Genomic DNA, 27118 nt, shown 5'->3' with positions numbered 1-27118 from the left:
CTCCTGCTCCTCTAAAGGCAAATAGATGAGCCTCACAGAGACGCTTTTCAAGAGAACGCTGGCCCCAGTGCTCAGGTGAGACCTGGCAGAATCAGCGCGCGGGTACCTCCTCCGCATCCCGTTCCCGTCTGACAACTCTCTCCTCCCGCAGGTCGGCCCTCCGCGAGCCGCGCGCACAGCCTGCGAGGGCGCATCTTCAAGCTGTGGCTCGGGCGGCGGAGACGCGCGGGGCGTGCTCGCGAGCGAAGAGCGAAAAGTTGAGCGCCCACTTGGAGGGAGGAAGGGGAGCGGAGAGCGGGCGCGCGGGAGCACAGGGGGAGGCGTGGGTGGGGTGGGGAGGGGGGCTGCTTACATGCATTTCCAAGTGGTAGACCTGCCTCTGCGCTCTGCCCAATGAGATCCGTCAGGGGAGGTACCCGGTTCACTTTTCCACATCACTTCACAGTTACATTTGGCAGGCAGGCGGGCTCGCACGCCGGAGCGCTCAGCTCAGAATTAGCGGATTTATTTGGAATCTCCCTTCCTCCTCGAAGCCCCACCGCCGTCTCCGCGGGTTTGTGCATAGACGGTAGCTTCAACTCACCGGCTGCACTTTGGGCTGCGGACACCCAGAGCCCAGCGCTCCCGCCTCACGTCTCCGCCCCGGGATCGGCATCTCCGAGAGGCATGAACGCAATCCGTAGGCGCCTGCCCAGCGCTCAGGAACCGGTCAGCACCAGGCGCCCACGGGAGCCCACCCGGACCCCCTCCAGCCATTTGTGAAACAGGAGGCTTGAAATTCGCCAACGCGGACAACCAGGAGAGTAAGTACTGCCCCTACCCATCTATTCCTTCACCGCCCAAGACCCGGCGGGGAATGTTTCTCTTAGGCATTCCCAGGTCCCTTCGGACCCCTTGCGCACGTCTCCCCCCCACCCCAATAGTGGGTGCGGGTTGGTGGGACCAGCAAGGCTGGGCTGCGCCTCTTTTGGCGATAATCGCGGCTGACGCGGACGCCTCAATTTGCCTGACAGTTTTGGCAAACTGCTCTGCTAACAGATCTGAGATGTCGTGAGGCTCCAAGACTGCGCCCCTGCAGTTTTCGGGTTCATCTCCATCCTTGTAGTCGCCAGGCGATTTCGTCGCCTGCGGATCCGGGCTGGCGCCGCCGCAGCCGCGCGCCCTCACTGCGGGGTCCGTGCGGGGAATGGGAAGCGCCAGACACCCCCAGGCGGGAGGAGGCGCGATCCTGAGGGGAGAGAGAGGAGGCGGAGGGGCGGGAGGGAGGTGCCCTCCGACTGGTGCTTTGCACCTCCTCTTCTCCAGAGCGAGGAAGGGCGACCCCAGCGGTGGGGCTGAGGGCCAAGGCTCAGCGCCTTTCGAAAGCCCCGGCGCGAAAGCTTTCCCACAAGTGGCTGCTCCAGCCTGGGGGGCGCGGTGGCGGCCACAAACTTGCGAGGCTCCCGAACCCCCTCGCGGCTGTGCTCACACCCGAACGCTGCCCCGCGCCCGCGCAGGACCCTCAAGCAGTCGCCCTGAGCCCGGAGAACGAGCTCGCGGAGGCCTCCTGAACCGGGGTTCCTCCCCCGGAACCCGCAGAGCCTCCGGAAAGCTGCGCTTTCGGAGCTGTCTTAACTCCTCTACCCGAGAGCCTTGGGGGGGGGGGGCGCGCCCCTCCAGGGCCGGAGGCAAAGGGGGCTGTCGCCGTCGCCCGGGTTTCCCCAGCGCATAACAGGTTTACAGGAGACCTAATCCCTTCCTCCCGGGCTCCAGCTCCGCCTGGGAAACAGGGAAAACGCGCCGCCGCCAACGCAGATGATGCCACAGGTATCCAGGATTTCCTCTGCTTTTCCCCTCCCCAAGATCAATCTCGCCCCACCCGATGTAAGAAAAAGCTCAAAGTTTTGTGGTTGTCAACCCTGCACCGCAGGCACAGAGCCCGCAGCACGTCCTGCGCTCGCCCTTTGCCTCCGCCAGCGGAGATGGCAGCTGTTTGCTTGGGTTGCTAAATGCAAGAAATCAAACAGCATTAATTGTTTATTGTTGCGAACGCACAACATTAGTCCTTAATGGAAAATCAGGCTGTCAGCTGCTCACTTTAGCTCCAATTAAAGAACAGAGCTTGTAACCTAACAAGCAGGAGGGAGAAAAGGCCCTTTCAACTTTACACCGTTTCCTGAAGATTCCACAAGAGTTTCCTCTTTAGGGGAGCATGATCCCACAGTCCCGGAGCGCGGAGCTGCTAATCAGAGCGGCCCCTGATTTTGGGTCGCCAGGCTTCGCTGCTTTTGTGGGTTGACAGAGGGAAAGAGAGGACTTGAGAGAAGGTATGTGAGAGCAGTGTCCTCTCCTGGGCACCAGCACCAGGGAGATAGGGGGACTGGGGTTGGTTGGAGGCATTTTGAAAGCGCCAGTCCCCTTTATAACACTCCTACAGACTCCTCAGTGGTTAAAAACCCTCCCGGTGCTGTCACCTCTGGCTTCATTATAGGAGCATTTCAACTGGAAAAGTGTATGTGGGAAAGCGATATTTATGTAAGATTTGAGAGTGGGATTTTCCATCCATTCAGCCTGGCTGCTCTACTTCACTGCATGCAAAATGAGCCCTGTCGTTCATGCTAAACACCACTGAAATTTCTCCCTGGCCATTGCCTTTCATCAGCTGCGTCCAGTTTTGCAGGGATTTCCTCCTCTGTGTGTGGGTGTGTGTGCGGGTGTGTGTGTGTGTGTGTGTGTGTGTGTGTGTGTGTGTGTGTGAGAGAGAGAGAGAGAGAGAGAGAGAGAGAGAGAGAGAGTTGTTTTGCTGAGAAGACTGACACCTTTGAAAGATGTTTCCAAGGGTTGCAATTTTTTCCTCAAAGGAGGTTCTCCTAATCATGTTCATACGTGTTCTACCTTTTTGAGCTCTAAGGTTGAAAGAAATTTTAGAGCTATCCACTATATTATTAAATAATAATACTGATTATAAAACTCTGTAATTCTGCTTCAGCAATTCTGATCTATTTGCCACATGGCCATTTCCTGCAGAAGCAGTCTCAGGATTATTAAAATCACCTTTGATTATTTTTTTTTCCTGGACTCTGAGGAGGATGAGGAGTTGAGAGAAATACCTCCTGCAAACAGAGAGGAGCATTTAGGGCTGTTCAGTGGACCCACATAGCACTAGAATGCCTGTCAAGGTACCTGCTGATGGGAAAATAATTTAAAGGCACTAGCTAATGATCTCTGAAATCTATGCTGTAACGCTTTCACTCAAACTTTGTAAACCCCACAATTGGATTGTACATTCGTAATTATTATTACTTTTAAATAATAAATGCATTTATCCTATAATCTTTAGGATCATAGAACCTTCAGGAAGACAGTATCTGAACCCAAGACTAACGTTTCTTGGCTGCATTTCTGGTACCTAGAATGCATCATTTGAGTTCTTGAAACTGTGCAACTGCTGGAGAACAGACCATCCTAGAGCAGCCCACCTTAAAAAAAAATAATCAGATCAATTTACTTGTTGTGTGCACATCAATTCTAGAGGGAAAGAGTCTTTACTCTGTAAAATTACCTTATTTTGGTATTTATTTTAAAATGTGGTCAAGACAGCATCCATCACAATCCTTCAACTTAACACTGAACAAAGTTTAAGTAGTCAGTGATATTATGGTCTATGTAAAAAAATAAAACTGCACAAAATCTTCATGCAACCTGCCCAGCAATATGGAATAGTCCAAATTTGAGGGTATTTGTAAAGACTGGTCTATAAATATACTCATCAAGTAAAATTCTTAGGAAACTATGTTGAAATTTAAAATGCGATACTCCCTATTGACATGGAGGATCAGACTTGCAGCAAAGCAGGAAAGTTCCAAAGAATTAGGAAACAGTGATTTTAGTCAAGAAATTGTACCTCTGAGATTTGCTTTGGAGATGCTTTTCATTTTTTTACTGGTGGGAAAAATAAAAGCTCATTTTGAAAAGTTAGTATTCACACTTCAATAGCCATTCAGTAAACCTTATCATGATAAGTAAACTCTTTTAAGGAAAAAATGATGGTCATTAGTTTTCTACTCAAAATGTCTCTTGGCTTTATCAACCACTTTTAACCAATTTACCATGCAAAACTAAAAGCTTACAATGAGTAAAAGGATCTATAATTTCTGTTTTTTCCAACCATTTTTCTGGTCCATCAGCAAAGTTTTGCATTTAACAAACCAGAGGACAAGCATAATCAGAGCAGCCTTTTAATTGTAAGTGTGGTTTAAGGCCCCCAGTCTTGCTTTTATAAATACTATGCTCAGTGGTCCTGCTAATATTGGTTTCAGTAGTTTATATTTGTTACAGAGTTACTCAGTGAAGCAGAGACAATAATGTAGTTTCCTTTTTATGTCTTGCATTCAACACTGTTAGCATTCATAAATCAAACAGGACTGACTTTGCTTTTTAATTTAGAAAAAAGTTTCTAACTCTAGGGTATTATATACTTCTTATGAAGTATTCATATAAAGCAAGGCAGAACCTTATGACATCCAAATTATACACTAACACACACACAGGTGTGTACCACACACACATGTACACATGCAGCAATGCAAACACACAGCAATATTACTTCTTAAAAATCTGCCAAGAAAACTAACTCATTTGCTTTTTCAAGTATGGGGATTTTATCATGTTTTCTTTGTCATTTTATCTGCCTGAGATTGCGTTCTTGGTTACTCAGATTATATATTGATCACTCTTTTAAGAAACATTATCCAGTGGTGCTGGGGATTTCTACTCAGATCATCTAATTGAATAGCTACGATACAGAACAATGAAACAGAACAATTTTTTGATGGATAAAAATGATCATCTGATTTAATATGTCTTAATTCATCAAAGGGCTGTCAGCACTTTCTCCTTTCATTCTCATGTAAAGCTCTGCACAATCTACTGTGTTCCTGCTGAACTGTTGTTTCCTTACTCTGGAACCCACTTCAGCTGTAACCACAGGAGAAAATTAGTTCAACCTGGCAGCTTCAAAAGGTCAGAAAAGAAATAAGTTCAAGGCGTGCAGTTTAGCTTCTTCCTCACTTTGCTGCAACTAAATCTCCATTGATGCTTCCTGACAAAGCACCAAGGCCAATACTGATTCCTTTTTTGTATCATATCCCAAACTTTTATTTCCTGAGTTTTAAATGTCATGTGCTATTCCCTATCATAAATATCACTCACCTTCTTCTTGTCTGTAAACATTTCTTGTCTAATAGTTCCTTGGGTAGGTACAAATATATTTTTGTGATTTTCTGTATCTATTTTGAAAGTGTCATGAAAGATTGACACTTGTATTTATAACCTTCAAGCATTTTCTTTTTCCTGTTCCGCCATAATAAAGACAGGTGCAAATGCCAAGAGGATGATTGCAAAGTTAATGCCCAGGAAACATTTACTTAATACATTAACAAATTAGCAGAGACTTTACAGTCCCCCTCTTTCATATGCTACTTTCATTAAAGTGGGAGAGAATACTATCATCTCCAAAGTCCAATATTGGGACTTACCTACCACAATGTTCTTTACAGAAATTTCATAGATCCTCCTAAGTTTATTTTTAGACACAGCTTTTCTCATTTTTAAAAATCAATTTTATCCATGTTCTGCAAAGTATGTTTTTCTCCCTTCACAATCATTTTTAAATGATATGGGAATATAAAAAATGACATAATTCAGATTTGTAAAAATGAGAATGCCTCCAAGACTTGACTTGCATCACAGAATGCTACTAAATTCTATGTGATACACAGTTATATTTTATTGGCAAAATGCTTTAGTTGTGGGATCTTTGTACGAGTAACAGTATCTGTACCTCTCACTTGGTAAGAAGCTATAAAAGTTAACCAAAAAGGAATTTACCTCCTCACTCTCCTTGCTCCATCCTGCCTGCTCTCTTTCTTTAATACATCTTTTTTTCATATTTAATTGGGACAGTTCATGCTAAACTCATCTGAATTGCAATCTAGGTATCCATGGAGACAATTCCATGCTCCCCTCTATTGTTATTAATCAACAGCATATCTGACCATCACATATGTATCAAGGGAAAACGTAGAATAAGATAACATGATTGTGTGGATGTGTTTTACTGTGAAGCATATTTTTAATATTTTCAAAGTACTGATAAGTGGAATTACCTTCATCTTTATAAGTAATCATTGTGTGAAAGATTGTATTTTGACTCTATTGTCACTTAGAACAGTATTTTGCATGTCTTGTTTCCTTCTAGATTAATACATGATTATTTAATTCTTAATATGGCACAAATATCATAAAGTAAGTAGATGGAGAAAGTGATGTAATTACCATATGGGGATGACTTCATTTCTTATATTGATAATTTTGCTCCAGAATTTGTTATAAAAATTGCCAGAGCACATTTCATTCTTTGTTTCTTGCTATTTGAATTTGACCAATAGAACTTAATTTTGTCTCCAGTTATTCCCAGGATGCTCAAAAATGAAAAAATGATACATGCTTATTTTGATTACAGTTGTCTTTGCCATGCCTTTCAGTTTTACTAACATATAGTAGCTGAATTTAGCATACTTATTTTAGAATGCCTGTAAGCAGTTCCCTTAATTTTCATGTGCTATACATTCTGGGTGATAATCCAATATTATTTTTGTCAAATGATGGTTTGCTATCTCTCCGTCTGTCTAGCTATCCATCATTTGCATCCATAATTTATGTTAACAGTGTCAGTGGGTGTGTTTTAAGCTATAAAGTCTTTGAAACATGAAAGAGTGACAGGAAGATATGCTTATAATCGTGGTTACTACACAACGTAATCTAACTGGCAGAATCTTGATTATCATACGGAGATACTTGGCAGCATTTCAATTTCAATACAACATTCTCTGTAATCCTGGGTAAAATGTAACTGATTTTAAAGATTGCCACATATATAAGGGAGAAAGGAAATCTTTCTCTCTCTATCATCAGTAGCACTAAAATTCCTTAAAGAGCAAAAGGGTATTGAAAATGTTTGGGAAAAGATATTGCCTGAATCTAGGTTTTAGCCATCACTATGTGCACCGAGCTCTTGTTTGTGTACTGCATAGGTATCAACTTGGTTTCGTCTTGGGTTTAGTATGATGCTTCACTTACACCATCCATACAAGAATGTAGATGATTTTTAAATGCTATGAGATTTCTCTTTTAGAAGAGAAATGATGGGCCATGTTTTTTAAATGAGTGGTTACTGTTTGATTGAAAGTGAGTAGCTCTGGCACGTACAAGGAGTGATTGCACTTTGCTCTCTCAGCAGAAAAACAGTGATGGGAAGAATGCCATGTCTTCTACGGAAAGAAGAAAAATGATTGGCTCTGGGGGGTAAACATATGGCCCAGCAGAGACTTAAAATAAGACACAAAGACTTTGCTTTAACTGTATGTTAGCTGTGGGCAGGAAGAGCTATTTGTAAAATGCTGTTTGATTTATACTCAGTTTTGTTTGTGCCAGTTTTTTTAAGTCAGTAGTTGGAAAAATTTATTGCATAGAACATTGAAATTTCCCCCATTGATGTACACAACAGGAGATTTAAATAAACTTGTTTTGAGAAGTTACTCAACGTTTTATTAAGCCCTTGAAATACTTCCAAAGTTTGCTACACTACTAACAGTTTTACTTACTTTATTTAATTTTTTCTCAGTCCTTCAATTTAGGTAGTATGAAATACAAAGCATCAATCTCCTTATCTGTTAGAAATGTGATGAATCTGCTCAAGTAATGTATTCTATGCATGATAGAGCTCTGATTGAAACTACAGGTTGATTCCAAAATTGGTGTTTTAAGCTGCTACCTCATAGAACTTCTCACACAATTACAAGAATGATAAGAATAAGGTTGATTCTGATTGGCTGCTTTGACTTAAAAAACCAACACAAATTATCACTTTTATGTTTTCAAATATTAAATTCTGAACATGAATTTAAGCAATGACTTCCTGGCAAAGGAAGTTTTAGACATACACTTATGTTTTGGGGAGAAAAATATCTCAGTATAATATGCATCAAGACAGACCAATACAATAGATTTGCCCTCAATGTCTTAACTAAGATTCCAAGAAAGTTGCAGAAATAAAGATTTGGTTCAATAACAGGAGAGCAAATATCTCATTTTGATTTTCTTTGTCATCGGCTTAGTTACAGTCATTCTGAATATCTATAATAGAAAAAACTTCTATTTAAAAATAAATTTCTGATCCAATCTTGAGAAAGGAGGAGGTATTTATTATTTGCTTGTATGTTTGTTTTTTCTAAGGTGATCAAGCATTCTAGAACTTAGGAAAAACAATCAAAAAAACATACAAAATATCTTTAGGTCAAAAATAATAGCATGTCAATTACAGGAAAAATAAACTTGTCAAGAGTTATTGTGAGTGAGAAAAAGGCACACAATGCACTTTTGGACAGGCTAATGTCTAGTTAAGAATAGGGCCCAGTGGCTAAGAAGGACAAGCAGATGTGCTGTGGCTGAAGGTAGAGATGAACAAACAAAGCAAATAAGTGTACATAAAGCATTTCATAATCCATTTCTACCAAGGGAATCCCGTCAGAGCATTCTGAAGGCTCCAATAAGGTGATTCTCTCATGCCATTTATATTTGGAGACATTTAAGTGCTATTCTTCTCTAAAACCCAAAAACCGTCTTGCCCTGCTCAGCTTCATTCGCCTAGGGCTTGACATGAATTGCACTGGGCTACACACTGAGTCACATCGCTGTGTTCCTGAAATACCACTTTGAATTCAATGTGCATTTACCTGTTTTGAAGCAGGCTGCTAATGACTCTAAATTCAAGGTCAGAAACATTTTTAATAGAAACTCTCTGATCTTGTGTGCCATTTTTGCGCCTATGAAATATTGTGGCCAGTAAACACAGTGGATAATAAAAGTATAATTTCCTGTCAACCACAATAACCTACTGGGTAGAATCCTGAAGTATCTGTAAGAGCCGGTTTTTATTTTAAACTTTACTATCATTTGTGTCTTATCATTTGGAACTGCAATCTGCAAGCTGTTTACAAATCGATGCTATAATGTGCTTTTACATAATGACTTATCATATCTAAGAACTGACCAATATCTCCTTAAAAAGAAAAGCCTCTGGGTCAACAGAGCTAGACATAGGCTGTAATTAGAACCAGCTCTAAAATTTGAATATGAATGGAAAGTCAGATTACAAGTATACAAGGAAATATTTTCTGGGCGATTTTCTGGGGAAAATTCTAAAGACTTTGCTATGTATAAGAATTCCAGAGAGTCTACAAACTTTTCTTACTTTTGTGGGTATAAGTCAATGCAGTAGCATTATAATAAAGTGAATTGATTATCCAGACATAAATATTATGGTTGGGAAAATGTAAAAATAAATTGATTTTTTAACCTAAACTTTACAGCCTTGCTTAATTTGTGTTTGTGTAAGCAGCTATTATTTCCAAAATGTGTCAATTTTGATAAGTGGCATCACATGGGTTTCATCTAAAATTGTTTATTTTTTGATCTTTTAAGGGGGAACAGTAGTTCTGTACATGTTATAGATACAAACATGTAAACAGTAGAGTTCTAAATGTCACAGTATAATATTTCGAGGGGGAGAGAACTTTGAATGCTGTGTCAAAATCATCTGATTACATGAATGTGTGTGATTGTGAACTTATCGGTGGTAATTTTTCCAGTGTTACACATAAATAGGAAGGAAGGGAATGGGGAATTGTATATATTCCATCATATAAAAATACTAAATGCATTCAACATAGTTTGCAGTTTAGACAAGATTAGAATCTGTAGTACACAAAGATTTCCAAGTAATTTATGTGAATATTTACATGCATAGATGACCTAATTAGAAAAGGGCTAGAACTGAGTTTTTAGGAAACGTAATGGAGCTCACAGTTAAATTTTCAGTAATAGCCAGAGCTGGTGAGTGGTATTACAGAAGGGTGAAATTGGCATCTGTACTATGGAAATTAGAATAAAGCAACTCAAGGATTTTTGTTTATATTTCAGAGAGCCACCTGTTAAAATTTAAGAGGCTGTCTCTAATTAATGCTAATCTTTCTTTTTAATAATAGATGACCTCAGGGACTGAATAGTATCTAGTTTAGTAAAAACTAAGCAATATTTAAAGTGACATGGTTCAGTTTTCTTATCCCTACAATGAAATAACAACAAAACAGCAACATTTTGATCTCAGTGTTCTTTTAAAGAATAGATGTGTATACAATCTTGCTTTATGATTGAATAATGCCCAAGAGTCTTTTTCAGTGTTCACTACTTATGTTGCAATTTTACAATTATGTTGCATTTAGCAAATTATATAGGTTTTCATTTTTAAATGAACATATAAAAACTGTTTTAGTAAATATAAAGTAATACAGATAATTCAAAAATTTGTCAAAATTTAATAAGCTAGCAAATGAATGTTTCAGTCCCTACAAATTTCACATAGAAGGTGTGATGTGAAAGACATGTGTGCATGAAATAAGCTTTCTATTGAAAAGAGGCAAATTTTTCTCATCTCTTGTCACTCACTAAGGAGACATTTACCAAACCACACCTCATCCTTTTCTATGAAAGTTGCATACTCTTTCTTCGGGATGGCTTATAATTTTATTCTTCCAAACCTTTGGAAAAAAAACCAAATCTGACATTCTCACAAAGAACTGGCCCAGAAGAGAATAAACCATCTGACATAAACTCTTGAGACACTGTGACCAGTATGAATGTGTGGTGGGGAAAAAGAAAGCAGCTGTGTACTGGATTTGGTTTACAGTGATAATTCCGTAATGATTTTAGATACCGACTCATCCAGGGACCGTGGATTAGGATGGGGGGTGTTGTTTCTGTCCATCGGTGTCCTGAAATGTCCTTCACATCTACTTCCTCCAGAAGATTCCTTCTCAATGGGAATCATTAGATGACACCTCCTCCAGGAAGCCTTCTTTAATTCTTCCAGGTTGAGGAGTGTGTTATTGCTTCATGTTCCTCTAGTCCCTCTATAATGACATTTCTCTTAATATAGTAATTATATATTCCATTTTCTTTTCTACCTAGATTCTTTGCTTCCCAAATGTAGGTAATCTGAACTGCTTGCCTCGCTACCCTCAGTGTACAACACATAGTATAAGTACATGACATATTTATGTAATGGGAGGAGAGTTCATGTTAAAAAAAAAAGAATTTTAGTTATGCTACCTAGATTCAAAAATGATTCTGTCCTTTCTGGGACGATTCTTTAGTCATTTAAGTTAATGACTTCTCTGCCTCAGTTTTAAACTCAACAATCTAGAGAGCTGTACCTGACTGGAAGATATTGGGGTAATGGATACTATTTATGACCACTGACATATCTCTTTACTAGTGTATTCATTCTAACCTAACAAAACTATGCCATTATGCAGCATTGCTTCAGGGTGTTATTATTCCTTTTGGCTTATTCTGATGAGTTTGTGTAAATCTGTTTCAGGGTTTGTTATCACGTTTTGCTCAATTCTGGTGAGTTCACATAGGGACTATATCATGTCCCATTCTTCCAAATGTCACAGGGTGGTCCCTTGAAGGCAGTGTCTGTTTTGGGTTTAACTGGGATTAAGCTTTCTTATTCTGGAACTATGAGTAACTTAACTGCCAGAGTACATAGCATATTAGGCAGTTTAAAAGAGCTGTACATGCGAGCCTATATAAACTACTTTATCAATACAGGCTCTTTTTGTTCTCAAAATAAACAGTTGGGTCCTTATTGTAATCATTTTTGTTCATATTTTTTGGTTGTTGGCAACAATGAACTTCTAAGTGTACAGTTGGTAAATCCAGCCCCCACACAGGCTGACACTAGAGGTCACTCACATCCATTTGTTGCATCTATGGCATTCAGGACATTGGAGAGTAGCACCCGTGGCTGTTGGGAATTCAAGTGTGGCCTCCCATGGAGCAGAGTACATTTGGAGAAAATAATCTCTCTATGTGTTGAGAAGTGTTTGAGTGGAGACTCCCTGACTAGAGGAAGTCCACCAGTGGAACAGCCTAGCCCTGCCTCATCAGCATGGCCTCCCTCCTCCCACCACCTGCCACTTTTGTGCTCAATACCATGCTTGCTTTTATTGTAGGGATCACACAACATCACTCTTTATCTTTATTACCAATGCCTCTCCAGGACGAGGACCCTGTCAACACTACCCTCATAGTCTGGCCCAGGCTAACTACATGAATTACAATTTAATGATTTCCAATATGTTGGTTACTCTTGATGCATTCTGGTTCCCAACCATAAGCATGGTTTCCCTGTAAGGTAGGAATTATTATGATTACTATTCTTTTGCTGACAAGAAAACTACGGCTCAAATTGAGTGTCTTGTCTTTCAATACCGAGAAAGTAGGACAAGCTGGGATTCAAGGGTAGGTCTATCTGTCTATATAACAGACACTCTTCAGCAAACTCTGATCCTCCTCCATATCCTCTGTCTAGTAGAGATCATGGCTGCAAATGCCTTTGGAGTAATTAGGTAGATTGAAAAATCAATAAAATTCAAATATTTAGGTATTTCTTTATTGAGACCATTTGAATACTGTTGTTTCAGTTCAGAAGTTTGTGAGACTCTTCTCTCACATTGAAATGAGTGTAGATTCATTTTTTTCAAATTTTTTTTTCCCCTGAAAGTGGATCTTAAGGAAAATGTGTCTGAAGAGAAGACTTGATTTCCCAAGTGTTCTGCAGTTTTAGGCAAAGGAGAGAACACGTTTCTCTGGAATGTTTTCTCTGAGTTTCTGTACCTTTGCAAAGTGTTCTTCGCTTTTTTGCAAACCAACTTTTGATTGCAGTGTTGTCCCATGCATTCACCAGTGTGGGATGTGATTTAGATGCAAAATCCCAATGTTTGAGCTGAGCCCAAGCAAAGAGTGACAAGCAGGGCAATGCTACTGGGCATCTTGTTGGGTCAGGTACTCCCTGTGTTTGCAGGAGAATCTTTATCTGGCCCTTTTAGCTGATTTTACTGAGGCCACTCACCAGAGGAATGAACATTAATAACCTGCTTAACTTCTCATTCTGAGCCAGAATAGAAGCAGGCGCCCAAGGTGAAAGCTTCTCTACCATATTATGAATTCCCTAAGTCAAACTGTTCCCTAGGATGTCCTGAAGAATTATTCCCCATTTAATCTAATTCAGCAAGTCTTTGCTCTGGGATCTGTAGTGAACATTACTTCTTTATAAGTAAGTTTTTTGAGAAGGAAGATACATGTTTTGCCACCTTTAAAGTAAGCAAAACATGCATTTGACACCTCAGGTTATAAGGAATATATATATATATATATATATATATATATATATATTCCTTATGTTCTCAATTTCTTCAATTGAGAATTCTATTTTTATCATATTTAATTTCCAAAGGAGCTTTTCATAAATTTAAATCTCCTGTTCATATGTACGTTTTGAATGGGAGCCCTGACACTGTCCTGATTAGACTATAGATGCCAGACATTACAGTTTCTCTGAGACCATTCTAATTTTACTTCCTCCCTATTAGCATCCTAGTAGAGAACTGTATTCTGCATCCTCAACAGACTCTTCTGATAAGTACTGGCTGTCAAAAATCCTAACAATTGGGAAAATCTCCATTCCATTTATATTTTTTATAGATATCATCATAACCTGGCTTCAGGTTAATTACAAAGGTGGAAATAGAACAAATATGGTCTTGTATCCATTTACTCAAATTTGCATTTTAAACAAAGACACATGTAAGAAAGAAGAGCAAGAGATGGGCAGATCGAGAGAAGGTAGGATACAAATAAGGAAAGTAGAAAGGAAGTGAAACAAAAGAAACCAGGAAGAAAAAGAGAATTTCTTTTAGTCAAGTTTTTGACAAATGACAGCAATGTCATGAATCCTAAAATCTCAATGATTCTTAAAAATAAAAAAAGACTTTCTGGCTAATTCTAGTTCTTCAGATCCACTTTCTTAGCTCAAGGGAAGGGAAGCCCCTACTCATCAATTGGGCACTTTTGAAAAGCAGTGTTTTCGTTTTAATATCTGTTTCAGCAGACCTTATATTTCTTCCTCATTTTTGCAGGTAATTTCAATGAAAACGAAAGCCAATGGATTGTGGTCTTAGAAAACTGCTTACATGATGTCTGTTTCCTGTGCTCCAAACACGTGGCAGAGCTGTAAGTAAATGCCACACACTGCATGATGAATTGGATGGCTGCAGACCGGAGGCAAAAAAAATAATTATCTCATTTTCGTGGCAATTTGCTTAACTGGTGGGACCATGCCAGAACGGCTAGCAGAAATGCTCTTGGATCTCTGGACTCCATTAATAATGTTATGGATTACTCTTCCCCCTTGCATTTACATGGCTCCAATGAATCAGTCTCAACTTTTAACAAGTGGATCCCCTTTGGAACTAAACAGGCTGAGTGAAGAACAGCGGGTTTTGAACCGTTCCAAAAGAGGCTGGGTTTGGAATCAAATGTTCGTCCTGGAAGAGTTTTCTGGACCTGAACCGATTCTTGTTGGCCGGGTAAGCTTTGTTTTTAAGATCCCAATTTCAGGGTTTGTTCGTGGTTTTTTTATGTTTAACGTCAGACTCTCCACAGTTATTACCACACATAGCTGTAATTCCTTTAGGCCAGATGGTTAGTCAGTTAACCTGTTAGTTTCTTTAGGAATACGGATAATGCCATGGTAATGATTTAAAATAATCCTCTAAGGAAAGCTCTTCCCATCCCCAATTCCACCTCTTTCATCCCCCAGAGAGATAATACTATGACATTTGTGTAATGCATAAACCAATAATCTTTGTTTCACATTCACTTGTGAGTTCTCTATGCCAAACTTATTTTTAATCCTAGTTTAAAGTACTTGGACAGGAACTTAGAAGAGGTGTATGTTTTTACTGAGTTTGAATTCCTGCCATCTGAATTGTTATGCTATTATTTCGTTATATTTTACTACCATGTACCTTCAATTTCAGGTATATTTTTCTCCTTTCTGTTTCATTGTTTGTTGTCTCACTTCATAGGAGTGAGAGGGAAATATTCGATGTAGATGCTTCACAGTGTCTTGTGTTGCATTTTGATTAACTTTATAGTAGGAAACGAATTCATTTCCTAGTAGAAGCAAATGCATATAACTAAAGCTTTAGTTGTGTGTGTGTGTGTGTGTGTGTGCATTACACTGGATGGCAAGTTCTTTGTATCAACACGGGATGCCTGCTTTGCAAAATCATGCTGCAGATTATTGAAGATTTTACATACTTCCCCTCGCCTCAGAACTGTTCAAAAACTTCTTTAACTCACACTATCATCATAGGTAAAATTTCCATTATGAGCCTGCCAAAGGCCGATTTTCCTGATAAGTTAGATTTCAGAAGGAAAATCATGACATTTCCGGAATGTGATGATTTAAAAGAAAAATAAAAGAAGAATTGAATATTTATCTTCAAGATTTGAATTAACTCCTTGTGTTCCACTAAGAAGTTCTGATAACATTACTTTGTCTACTCTATTATCTTACAAGGATCTACTAAGCAAGGATCATTCCTCATTTTATGTGGTTCTCCTTGGATGAAGGAAGCTTGGATGAGGAGATATCTTGAGTCACTGCACTCATCTTTTTTGAGCCCCTCCTCTGTACGAGGCTCTCCACTTGGCACCTGGGGATACAGTTAGCAACCAAGCAACCACTTTTGCCTTCAAGGAACTCACACTCTAACTGATACTGAGTGTTCTTTATCTGTTCAGCAGTGTTATAAATGTATCTCATTGGCACAAACCAATCTGACCCAGATAATAATCTCACATATGTATATTTATTTTTGTATGATCATATGTATACATACACATACAAAAATAAATCTGGAAAAAATGAATTTATAGTGCTTTTTTCCTAAGTTCAAAACACAAAAGCTTACAAAATCATTTAGTATGCTTGATACAAATTCAGGTAGCAGAACTGACTTGAAACTATTTATAGTTATGTATCACATTACTGTGACTGCTAATATATTTCAGTACAGAAATGTTAATGTAGTTGGTTATAAGATGCCACCCCAGACCCTGCTGAGGGTGGTACTTATTTCATGGTTTATGAAACTTGATATGTTTCTATGAAAGTTTCTCAATTCCAAAATACATCTAGCCCCAGGAGTTTTGCATATGGGCTTCTCCACTTTCTTTCCCTCTTTCTTTTCTTCCTTCACTTTCTTTCTTTCTTCTGTAGATGCAGAAACTGAGATTAAGATGAATTAATAAACCAAACCAATATCAAAAAATTAGTAAATGACCTACCTGTGTTTAAATTCTGTTGGAAATTCCCAAGGCCATAATTTCATCCACTGTAACCTGTTATGTACTACTAACTAGGCATCTGGAGTTAAAACTATAATTTGCTCTTGAGTTGTTGAGTGTAGAATTCCAAGTTCTTACATTTCTACTTCTAGATATTCAAAATGTCTTTAATCAACTCTCAAGCAAGTCATTTTCATACCATTTAAATTTTAGAAATATATGTATATACATTTAATGGATGGATACTTCCTCCCTACGTTTCTTAGTCACCTCATAATGCAGGTATGTCACACTGATCATGTACTGCATAATGTAAGTAACTGAATATGCTGACCCCAGAGTGCATTCCCTTTTTATCTGAAAAGAGAATGTAATTAAAGTAGGATTTGTTTTGGGCGAAGAATCTGATGGTTGATTTCACTTCCATTCCTTAACAGAAGTAATAGCAACAGAGGCATACAGCATCCTAATGTGACTTAGTAACACTTGAGATGCTTGTGCTTCTTCGAATTGCAAAAATTGTCACTGGTGAACCCTTTAAATGGTAGAAATGCTTTTGAGTCCTGGCAACACCCGTTTTGTGTGAAGTAGACCTTTCGCATACATGCTCTCCACTCTGCCAATTCCCAAACAATTGTCAGGCAAGGATTAAATCACTTTTCTTTTCTTTTCTTTTCTTTTTTGTACTAGAATTGAACTCAAGACTTTCGGCTTGCCAGGCAGTCACTTGTGTTGCTGACTATATCCCTGGCCCTAAACTTAATTCCTGAAGGGCTTTTCTGTAAATACTTATAACCACATGCATTTCCTCTTCAAAATACTATTCCTGAATTATGACAGCCTAGTCTTGCCACCCACCCTGGGTCGTGGCAAAGCCAAAAATACATCTCAGGTGGTTGCTTCAGATTAGGAGTCAGGCAGAGTGCAGGGATGATCCCTATCAGAATGCCCACCAGTGCTTTCCAGTGTTTTATCTCTGTGCACACTCTTCCACATCTGACTCTTTAAACAACTTTGCTGCGGAGCTTCTCCCCAGGAGCCAGCTGAGAAGCATTAGTTACTTATGAGCATACCTGCTCTTTAAAAGGCCCCCCTGCAAATCACTGTGGAGGGGGCCTTGGACCTAGCAGACAGAGTTCAAGCTCAAGGGCAGAGCCAGCTTTTGAGTGATGGGCTCTTAAGAGCTGCTCATACACCCTTACATCATCTGTCATCTGCTTTTTACATATCTGTAGCAGCTGGATGCTGGAAAAGAATCTAAGCATTAGAGATGGACATCCCAGAGCTTTGAACAGGCCTTTTCACCTTCTAGCTGCTAGCCAGAAAGTTATCAGGAAAGGTATTAAAGCTTTCAAAGGTGATGCAATTAAGACAAATAAGAGATGGTGGCTAGTGCTTGGCATGCAATAGTATTAATTATAATTATATGACTAATTATGTAGATAGGTGTTTATTGTGAGAGTGGTAAAAAAAAACATGCCAACAACTGCATCCCTGGGTCAGCACCAAACTCCTGGAGTCAAGAGAGGGGACCTACATGAGTCCTGGTTGATGAGGTCGGGGAGGAAATGATGTTTCATGATATCTTGAAGTTGATCCCTAGTCTGATCAGGTGGGGTCCGGTGAGAAGTGAGGCAATCCAGTTGGTCAGAAGAGTTTATACAAGTCATGGGAATAGAGTAAGATGACGGAATATTCTCGTGGTCAAAAGCTTTTCTATTTCCTGTTGAATTAGAACAGAACTGAAAATCACAATCTTAGAGATGGCTTCTCTGTCAATTCTATCTAACCTACAATTATCATTCCTTCTATATCCCATACCCTCTTTCTATGTCATAGTTTTTTATTCTTTCTGGTGTCATTATTCTATATGATTATATTAGGCTTATAAGTTGTCTCCTACCATAATTTAGGGTCCACAAAAATTTGTGTGTGTCCATTTTTCTTTACTGTAAATCCCCAGAACCTAAAACACTATCTGCATATAAGAAATACTCCATAATATTTGGCAAGAATGCATGAGTGAATAATTCATACGAAAATTGGAGAGATGCATAAAAGCTATATAAACTCAATCAAATTTAATATAAATGGCTTTTTAATATATAGAATAATGTGTTGATTTCATATTCTCTCTTTCATATTGCTGGGCCAGCTGGGGAGTTTAAACAACTGTTTCTGTATATTGATTTTTAAAGTCACTTTTAGAGGTAATGACAGTGGAAAATTTCACTTAGTAAGGCAACTCTCTTTCCAAGCATCTGCAGGATCACTTTGTGTAGACTGTCTTTTACCGAGGGCAACAAACAGCACGTTTTCTTCCAAGGCATTTTCAAACTTCTGTTTGTGCTTAGAGCACGAAATTGATTGGAAATTCTCTGTCTAACTTTCCGGAAGGCAAATTAGTAGCCAAGAAGGGTCCACTCTTGCTTCCAGTTCTCTGTGGAACAAGGTGGTGTAGAACCTATTCCAAAACAGGGAAGTCTTCGGGGCTCCATATCACCAATGTATTTTGGCATTGGCTTCCTCTGGAAATTCTAGCAGAGAACAAAGTGGCTCGTGGGACTCTTAACCCAAATAGGCTTATTTGTTCTGGTCTCAGAAAAGAGAAGGAGAATCCTCATGGTACTTTTTGATAAATCTTGTAAGCAAGACAAAAAAAAAAAAAAATCTTGTCCTTGTGGTAAAATATGTATTCACTCTCTGGTCCACAGCTTGAGGTCATCCTGAAAACTCTCTGTCTTAGTAAAGAGGGTGATTAAATAGGTACATGCCAAAACTATTTATTGAGCATTTACTGTCTGCTAAATCTGCTAAGTATTCCATTGCCAGTGAAGTCTCAGCACTAAGCAAATTCAGATGTATATCCTGTCATGAAACTAATGGGCTGCTGGTAGATGAATTGTAAAACAGATAATCACATGAACAAATGCCACATTAAAACTGAGACAAGCTCTCTGAAGTGCAGGAATCAGGTTCTGCTGAATTATATACAGAGGAAGCGGACCTCTTCGGAGGAACAATGGAATCTTCCCTAGGAAAGCAGCCTGTGAGCTGAGACACATTAACCAGAGGAGCCAGGATGCAGGGTTAAAAAGAGAAAGCATTCCTAACGCAGCATGTGCAAAGTTATTTATAGAGTGGAGAGAAGGTCAGTGTAACTGAATGTCTTCATTCAGGCCGCTGTGACAAGTTAACATAGACTGGGTAGCTTATATACATTGGAAATTTCTCAGTATTGGGGCCCAGAAGGCAGATCTGGTGCCAGCAAGGTTTGGTTCTGTTGAGGCTTCGTTCCAGGTTGCGCGTTGCCATCTTCACAGTGCATCTTACACAGCAGAAAGAGTCTAGAGAATTCTCTGGTGCTTCTTTTACAACCATACCTGTCCTATCTATAAGGGAACAACCCTGATGTCAGAATGATACCCCACAGGCTCTGCCTCCTAATTGTGTCAAACTGGAGTGGAATTTCAGTGTATGTTTTTTTTTTTTTTTTTTTTTTTTTTTTTGATGGTGGGCAAACTGCAAGGTTCAATCTGTTGCCCTGAAACACTCTGATCCTCGGTTCCTCATATTGTTTTATTTTAGGAAAAAAAAAAAATGTTTTGCTCTGCAGGTGGTCCCAGCGATTGTGTCTGAACTCCTCACAGCCACATAAATCCCCTGCTCTTTCCTCTGTTTCCCTCCTACCTGGCTGCTGAGCCCTCCTTATTTGGATGTAACTCTTGCTGCTGATGCCACATCTATTTATAATCCTTTTCCTCCAAGGCACTGACTCATTTTCTCTCTTTAAATTTTGACCTTCCAACCTTCCCTCTTCCCTGTTAGCTTGGAAATTGTTTGGGGGGTGCTTAGTATGAAGGACACGGGGTTCCAAATAATTACATTGTATTACAGTTTATGATGTCAGCGACTGGTGAGAAAATTGCACTTGACATGCCATTATTTTTGTTGCTTGTTTGCATGTTAAGAGCACTGGGCTTCGCAGCCACAGCCAAATTGTATGTTCGGCTTTGAGAGAACAATTCACTGTCAGGTCCATGAAGCTTCTGCCTTCTCAAAGAGAACCTTATGCACCAACAATTTGGCAAAATGCAAGTCCACATCACATGTCTTAGTCTGGGCAAACAATGTCTGCCTCTGGTACAAAGACCTGACTTGGAAGTAAAAGAGCAATTGAAAGTCTCAGAGCAGTTGAAGATCTTTGAGTGCTAACATAAATGTAGGGAACAATATTACTCATTGAAATCAGCAGTGGCCCTAACTATTAGACATGCATGTGTGCACACACACACGTGTGCATGTACAGGCATACATAGCTACACACGTGCATGAAAGATCTAAGTTTTGTGTGACTAAAAATCTAAGTCATCTTGTAGTTCATTCTTTCTGCAGCCACATACTCATAGCCTGAAAAGTAAACTCCACCAGATTTCTTGTAAGAAGAGCTTTGCATCTCTTGTCAGCCCACTGAGAGGCATCACATTAATTCAGTTATTTTCTTCCACTTGAAGGAGACTGATACAGTCATGTGCTTTGAGTGAAACAGTCAGATTATATAATCCTATTTTTATGAATAAAGAGCAATAAAGTAGTTAACGGGAAAATGTAGCAGAAAATTGCTTCCTATATCAAGAATGAAGCTAAAATTCATTGTGAAGTTCTGGACAAACATTTGTACTATGTGAGTAGGAAATTACTCATTGCAAATTCACACAAGAGCATATTGTGAGGTCATTAAAAATTGAGATTTATAATAGGAGAAGGTGGTTGCAGTATAATAAATGCCAGCAGCAAGATATAAAATGTTCATAGTATATAATTTAATTATAAAGCTGTATATGTAATGTGTGTACAGGAAGAATATATATTCAAATGTCAGACACATGCATATTCACATTTGATGAACTATTATTTCCTATCACTCAGCTCACTCATATTCAACGGTTTTTACCCTTCTTTATTATTTTTTTTTTACTTACTTCTTCCAAGTAAATACACATATATCACGAATTTCTTGATTTTAAAGTGATAAATGGAGAACACTAGTTGCTTCTATAAGGACTATTATTGTTCTGGTTGTAAATATTTCACTGGTTGAAAACAGCATAAAATATCCCCAATACTGAATGTAACTAATGAAGAAGTGACATCCAGGCAACCTCTTTAAAAACAAAATGAGGAATTAATTCCTGACGTTGATTCAGACTAATAACTATACCTAAAAACAATAAAGGGAAACTTGTAAAGAAATACAGCAGTATAATCAATCTTTTTCCCAATATGTGTGATTGAATTATCAGTTTTATACAAAATAATGTTCTGCATTTTGTTTGCTGTTATAGGTTTTTGTTATAAAAGAAGATAAAAATAAATGGTAACATTTTATTGTTCAGTTTTCTTAAAAATCAATGCCATGCATCCATGGTGAATTCTGGTAAACATTATTTCATGTGAAACACTTTTGTTAAAGAGAATCTCATTTTTAAAAGCTATACCTATGTTAAACACTTCGCAGGCCAATCTCATTGATTAATAAATTAAAGCATAAACATATTTAATGATTTTTATGCAACTATGAAGAAAAAACAGCCAGATTTGCTGCAGTTCTAATTGCATATTAAGAGACTTCTTTTACCATGAAATAGAGCAACTATTAACCAGACATGAGGGTTTTTAAATTCAGTCCTGAAGTGAAAAACTACCCTTAGAAGTCTTTGGGTAATACAGTCGTGATGCTTGCAATTATTTGAGAAACAAGTATTCCCAGAGAAGTTATTTATGAAATTATGCTATTTACAAAAAGCAAAAGTGCTACCATATATGTGTAGCATTTGGTTTGTTTGGCTATGCATATTTTCTAAGTGATGGTATTTTAGATGTATTTCAATGTAATTGATCTATCCATATTTCCATTATATTTAACTTAAATACATACACGCATGTGCACACACACACATACACACACATCTTAGCGTTCATTGTGCATATCCCTGTCTCTTAATATTTCAAAATAGAGTAGAGACAGCCTTGCCAACATTAAAAAGCCTGAACATTCACTTAAAATGTAGGCATGTACATTGATAAGCATGGACTATCTCGCTTCACATTTCAGTATATTTAAATGTTTTAACCTGGAGTAAAAGTATGCGATCTGTAGAACTTAGCCTTCTAAATGAGGTCTGCAGACCACAAGCAGGGACAGCACATAGCAGCCAGTTAGAAATGCAGAATTTCACCCACCCCACTTCTAGACATACTGAATCAGAATCTGTATTTTAACACCATGCCCAGGTAATTCCTGTGCACATAAAAGCATTAAAATCATGTATTTCCATAGTTTACATATTTACATAAAAACATCATACATGAAGTATATATTTAAATATATCATTTATTATATATGCAGAATGTACAATAAAAGTTATTTAAATATCTAAAAACTTTAAATGTAAATATATAGATCAATCAATCAATCAATCACCCATCAAACCTAGAATGGCATGAATTATATTTTTTCCATCTATTTTGGTTTTCCGCATCCTGCTTGAGTCTGTTGGATTAAAGAAAAGGGCCAGCTGTGACGCCCATCTACAGATAGGATGACTTCCCTCTGCCCTGGGTTGCAGGTGCTGGAGAAGGTGATGGCCTGTACTCCCCACCCCACCCATCTCCTTTCGTCAGTGCTGTTTACTGCTCAGTTCCATGGATGTCTCCCTTTTCTCTGTATGTGTTTACAGCAGCCCTGCAGATGTGTTCTGAAATCTGCAGAGTATCAAATGTCACTGGGCTTCAGTGGGAGACAATAGCAGAATTGAAATGAGTCTGATCAGAAGGGCTGAGAATATCAAGAAACAGCAGGGAACAAAACACTGGATGTATATTTTTATTTCTCCCTAATCCTAAAACAAAAAATAAAGTAAAATAAAATAAAAGCCCGTCTGTTTTGCATATTTTTTCTCTGCCAGTCTCATGGTGGAGATCATGAAATGGATGTAATGTCCAGGCCTATTAAAGTGGAGAAGAAGGTTAATTTTAAGCACTCAAAATATCCTGAGTGTATCCATTAAGTGCTTACTATATAAAGTTTTCTTATTAAATCTTCATAGCAATGCTTATACAGGTGTTATTATGACATTGAGAATCACAGAATGGAAATTATTTCCATTAGAAAGTATGTTAAATAAGTAGTAAGTGATAACTAGGGAGTGAAATGTGGGCAACAGATTGCTGCTCTTGCTTTTATAGCCATGATGATGTTATCTCATTAGAATCCTGGGCATAGGTCCCCAAAGTACTAGGCTGTTATCCCAACTTACAGATGAAAACAGTGAGGCTGTGATATAAAACAAGGTATTGTCTCAGAACTAGTGTGTAAAATATTTAGCATGGTGCAGTCAGACAATGACAGGTGCTTATCCAATTGCAAAACAATTGTGAGTGTTTTTGGCATGCACTTCTATAGGCTTTGCTTATAAGAGGTAGTGTGATATATAAAACCATTGAGAGACATAACATATTCTTAAGGGTTTTGCATGGAGATATTGTTTTCTTTTGTTTATGAGAAAATTGCATTACTGTAATCTGAGCGCAGGAAGGACTCATCTCTGTAGAGTAATCTGTGGACTGTTCTCCAAGTATAAGAGTGCAGTGTTTCACTGCTTTCTGATTTCAAAATAAATATTAAAATGATTATAATGATGACATAAGAAAAAAGATATACAAGATAATTAACAGGAGGAGAATATTTTAGTGAACATTTCATGGATCTTGCTAGTTGCTTTAAGTATATTTTCATACAGTTTTATTATTTTACTGATACAAACGTGAAGAACTTTTGGCTGGTGTCAGTTCTCTCTTGTGAGGTGAGGAAAGTGATTTGCCTGAGTCAGGCAGTGTTCTTAGCTACTCCAGAAATGCAACATTAAGTTAACTCACCAAAGTTTTTATTTGGAATTGGTCAACTTTTTGAGTTTGTCTTGTAAGAGAAAAATCACCAGAACAGCAGAAAGAAAATGTAGAATGTTTGAGTAGAATGAAAAATAAAATCTTGTGCACATAGATAGGACCTAAAAGAAGACAATACCCTCCAGTTGACTGAACTAATTGTGTTAATGCTGAGTGATTTAGTAACAGTTCCCTGTACTTGTGAATCAGAGCTGGTGAACAGTACTGTCAAAGCTCCAGAGGTGGCATCTATGATTTACTGAGCTCTCCACAGTGACTTCAATGTGGCACCTTGCAACCCTATGCATATTTCCTCGAACAGAAGTGTACTTCTCTGGTTCACCTCTTCTGTCCCTTTTCTTATTTGTCAGCTCTTGTAACGATGTCTTTCCCCTGGGCCAGCCCAGTCATATCCTTTGTTACTATTGCACCTGTGCCAACTAAGAATAACTTCTTTATGCCTTTAGCAGATTTTCTGAGGAAGAGTAATTTGATGAAAGAACAAACATGGCTATTAAAAATGATCAAATCCTGTAACTCCTGGAAGCAAGTCAGACTCCCCAGCCACTTGAAGGCTTTACTTAGAATGTGGCAGGGTTATTTATAGTGAAGTTTTTCTTTGCTTTTCTTTTTTATGTTCTTGTGCACAGCTAGAAGCATGGATGGATTTCTCCTTGCAGGTTTGCCTTTTGTCTTGTGTGTATGAGAGAGTGTGTGTGCATGTGTGTGTCCCATTATTTTTGCTCACAGAGAAGCATTCATTGCCTTGGCAGAATTCATCCGCTGATTGCATCCTTGCCTTTGCAGGAACATATATATTCAGCTTTGTGAGCTGTTTTCAGAAATCATTAGCCATTTGCAATGGCTGGTCTTATTGATCATGGTCACTGTTTCTCGCATCTTTCCTCTGCTTCTCTATGATTAGACTTATGGAGAAGCCTAAGATTTTTTTTAATAGATAAACCCAATGTCATACCCCAACTAGACTATCTGAAATGTATTTTCATTTCTTCTTGTATTCCATCAAGTGGAGGAAACACAGAAGCATAAAGACTAAAAGACTAAATAGTAAAATAGAGACACATATTTCAGTGCCCTCTGTGACCACATACACACAAGCAAAAGGAGGTGGTGAGATGGGACCATCTCAAAGAGATGCAAAGAATAGAGCCAGGTGGCAAATAAGAAATGAGACAGAAATCCTGAAATATACAGAGAAATGGCACATTGACATTGACATTGACTGTATGACAGAAATCATACAGAAGAGACTTTTACTAGAGTGTAAAATTTAAGAATGTGGAAGGTCAGAAGGAATAAGTGGAAAAATGACCTGAGGCAAAGATCAACATTTAGAGAGGAAGTACCTTGGATACTGGAGACGGGGGCAGAGAGAGAGAGAGAGAGAGAGAGAGAGAGAGAGAGAGAGAGAGAGAGAGAGAGACAGAGAGAGAGACAGACAGAGAGAGAGACAGACAGACAGAGACAGAGAGACAGACAGATAAACAGAAACAGACAGATAAACAGAGAGAGACAGAGAGACAGAGAGAGTGAGAGAGAGAGAGAGAGACAGAGAGAGACAGAGAGACAGACAGATAAACAGAGAGAGAGAGACAGAGAGACAGAGTGAGACAGAGAGGAGAAAGAGAGAGAGAGAGAGACAGAGACAGAGACAGAGAGAGAGAGCGAGAGAGACAGAGAGAGAGAGAAAGAGAGAGAGAGAGAATGGGAAAGAAGGAATGAAGGAAAGAAACAAGCAGAGAAAAGCCATATGGGGTGGATTTTGGATCTACCCAGTGAGTCTCACCAGGCTCAAACTAATCTCTTTCAGCTCCTGGCCAGACGGGTTTATGCATACTTTTATGACATTTCCTATCATACAGGTCTGCTGTTCTGAACAGGAGTGCGTTTTGATTCTGACACATGGCATTTGCTGAATAACTGTGGCCAGCAAGACTCGGCAGGAAGTCAGAACAATTTGAGTGAACCAACAGACATGCTCTTTCCTACTGCTTAAAATTTTAGAGCCAGTTTGGCTTTTACCGCTGCATACTTTGTAGCAATTGGTACTTAGGAACAAAATGTGGCTGCTGTGCTTCAAAGCAGATAAGTCACATAATGACTTCATAAGAGGTATTTAAATGAAAATATCATCTAATTCTTGCCTGTAAACTATTATACTAGTTTATAAGACAAAAGATTATGAAGATAGAGAAAGATTATGGGTTAAAAGCTGTGGAAAACAAATGTCTTCTAAAACTATATATAATGTGCTTTTGAATTATTGGAAAAGTATTTTAGTATTTATTTTTCTATTATTTTTAATATATAAACCACTTAGTTTGTGTATTTAATGTTAAGTAATTAAAATGACGTCAGATATAGCTGGGGCTAATTTTTTACTTCTGCTACTTTGCATATATATTGAGCAAATTTTAATGGTCTAATAAACTCCAGGCAAGGCAAAAGTTTAAGGCTGTATATAGATAGAACCAAGAAAAGTAACATTTTCAGAGCAACCAGTACCTTCCAGGGCATAAGAAATCTTTCATCCTCACTTGAATTCTATGAGGTAGGGCTGTTACCTGCACCCCTTCTTGATTTGGTCACTGTTCCAGGGATTTGATAAGGTCTGGAATTAGGATTGGAGTAAAAAACTGATTTCCAAACCTGTCCAGTTTTCTAGCTGTAATGTACTATCCCTTTCCTCACTTTGTTTGGTCTTCTGTATTGGAGTTTTTTAATTTGTTTTGCTTTTTGTCAGTATTCTATGGGGGAGGATGAAGCTGAGCTTGGAATGGACTCACACTGGAAACCAAGCATGTGACGCCATGTTTTTTCAAATGACCATACCATACACCCCTATCTT

The 27118-nt window shown here is 38.8% G+C and overlaps 1 protein-coding gene across 5 annotated transcripts in view; it reads left to right on the top strand.

The window, feature by feature from the left end:
• Nucleotides 1–346: 346 nt before the first annotated feature.
• Nucleotides 347–27118, top strand: part of Cdh8 (cadherin 8) — a 337933-nt gene continuing 311161 nt past the window's right edge. For 2 of the 5 annotated variants that reach the window (XM_063247432.1, XM_023565998.2), the window contains exons 1-2: nt 347–803; nt 14085–14534. In XM_063247432.1, the coding sequence (XP_063103502.1) occupies nt 14283–14534 (252 nt within the window). In that variant the 5' untranslated portion in view covers nt 347–803; nt 14085–14282. Of the gene's footprint in view, nt 804–1592; nt 1807–14084; nt 14535–27118 lie in introns of those variants that run through there. The other 3 variants (XM_063247433.1, XM_063247434.1, XM_063247431.1) reach the window with 3 other exon arrangements.

Source organism: Cavia porcellus, unplaced genomic scaffold, assembly GCF_034190915.1.
Source record: "Cavia porcellus strain 051 isolate PalLab524CR breed Dunkin Hartley unplaced genomic scaffold, mCavPor4.1 scaffold_4, whole genome shotgun sequence".
Classification (NCBI taxonomy): Eukaryota; Metazoa; Chordata; class Mammalia; order Rodentia; family Caviidae; genus Cavia; species Cavia porcellus.
This window is presented reverse-complemented; position numbering and strand designations above follow the sequence as displayed.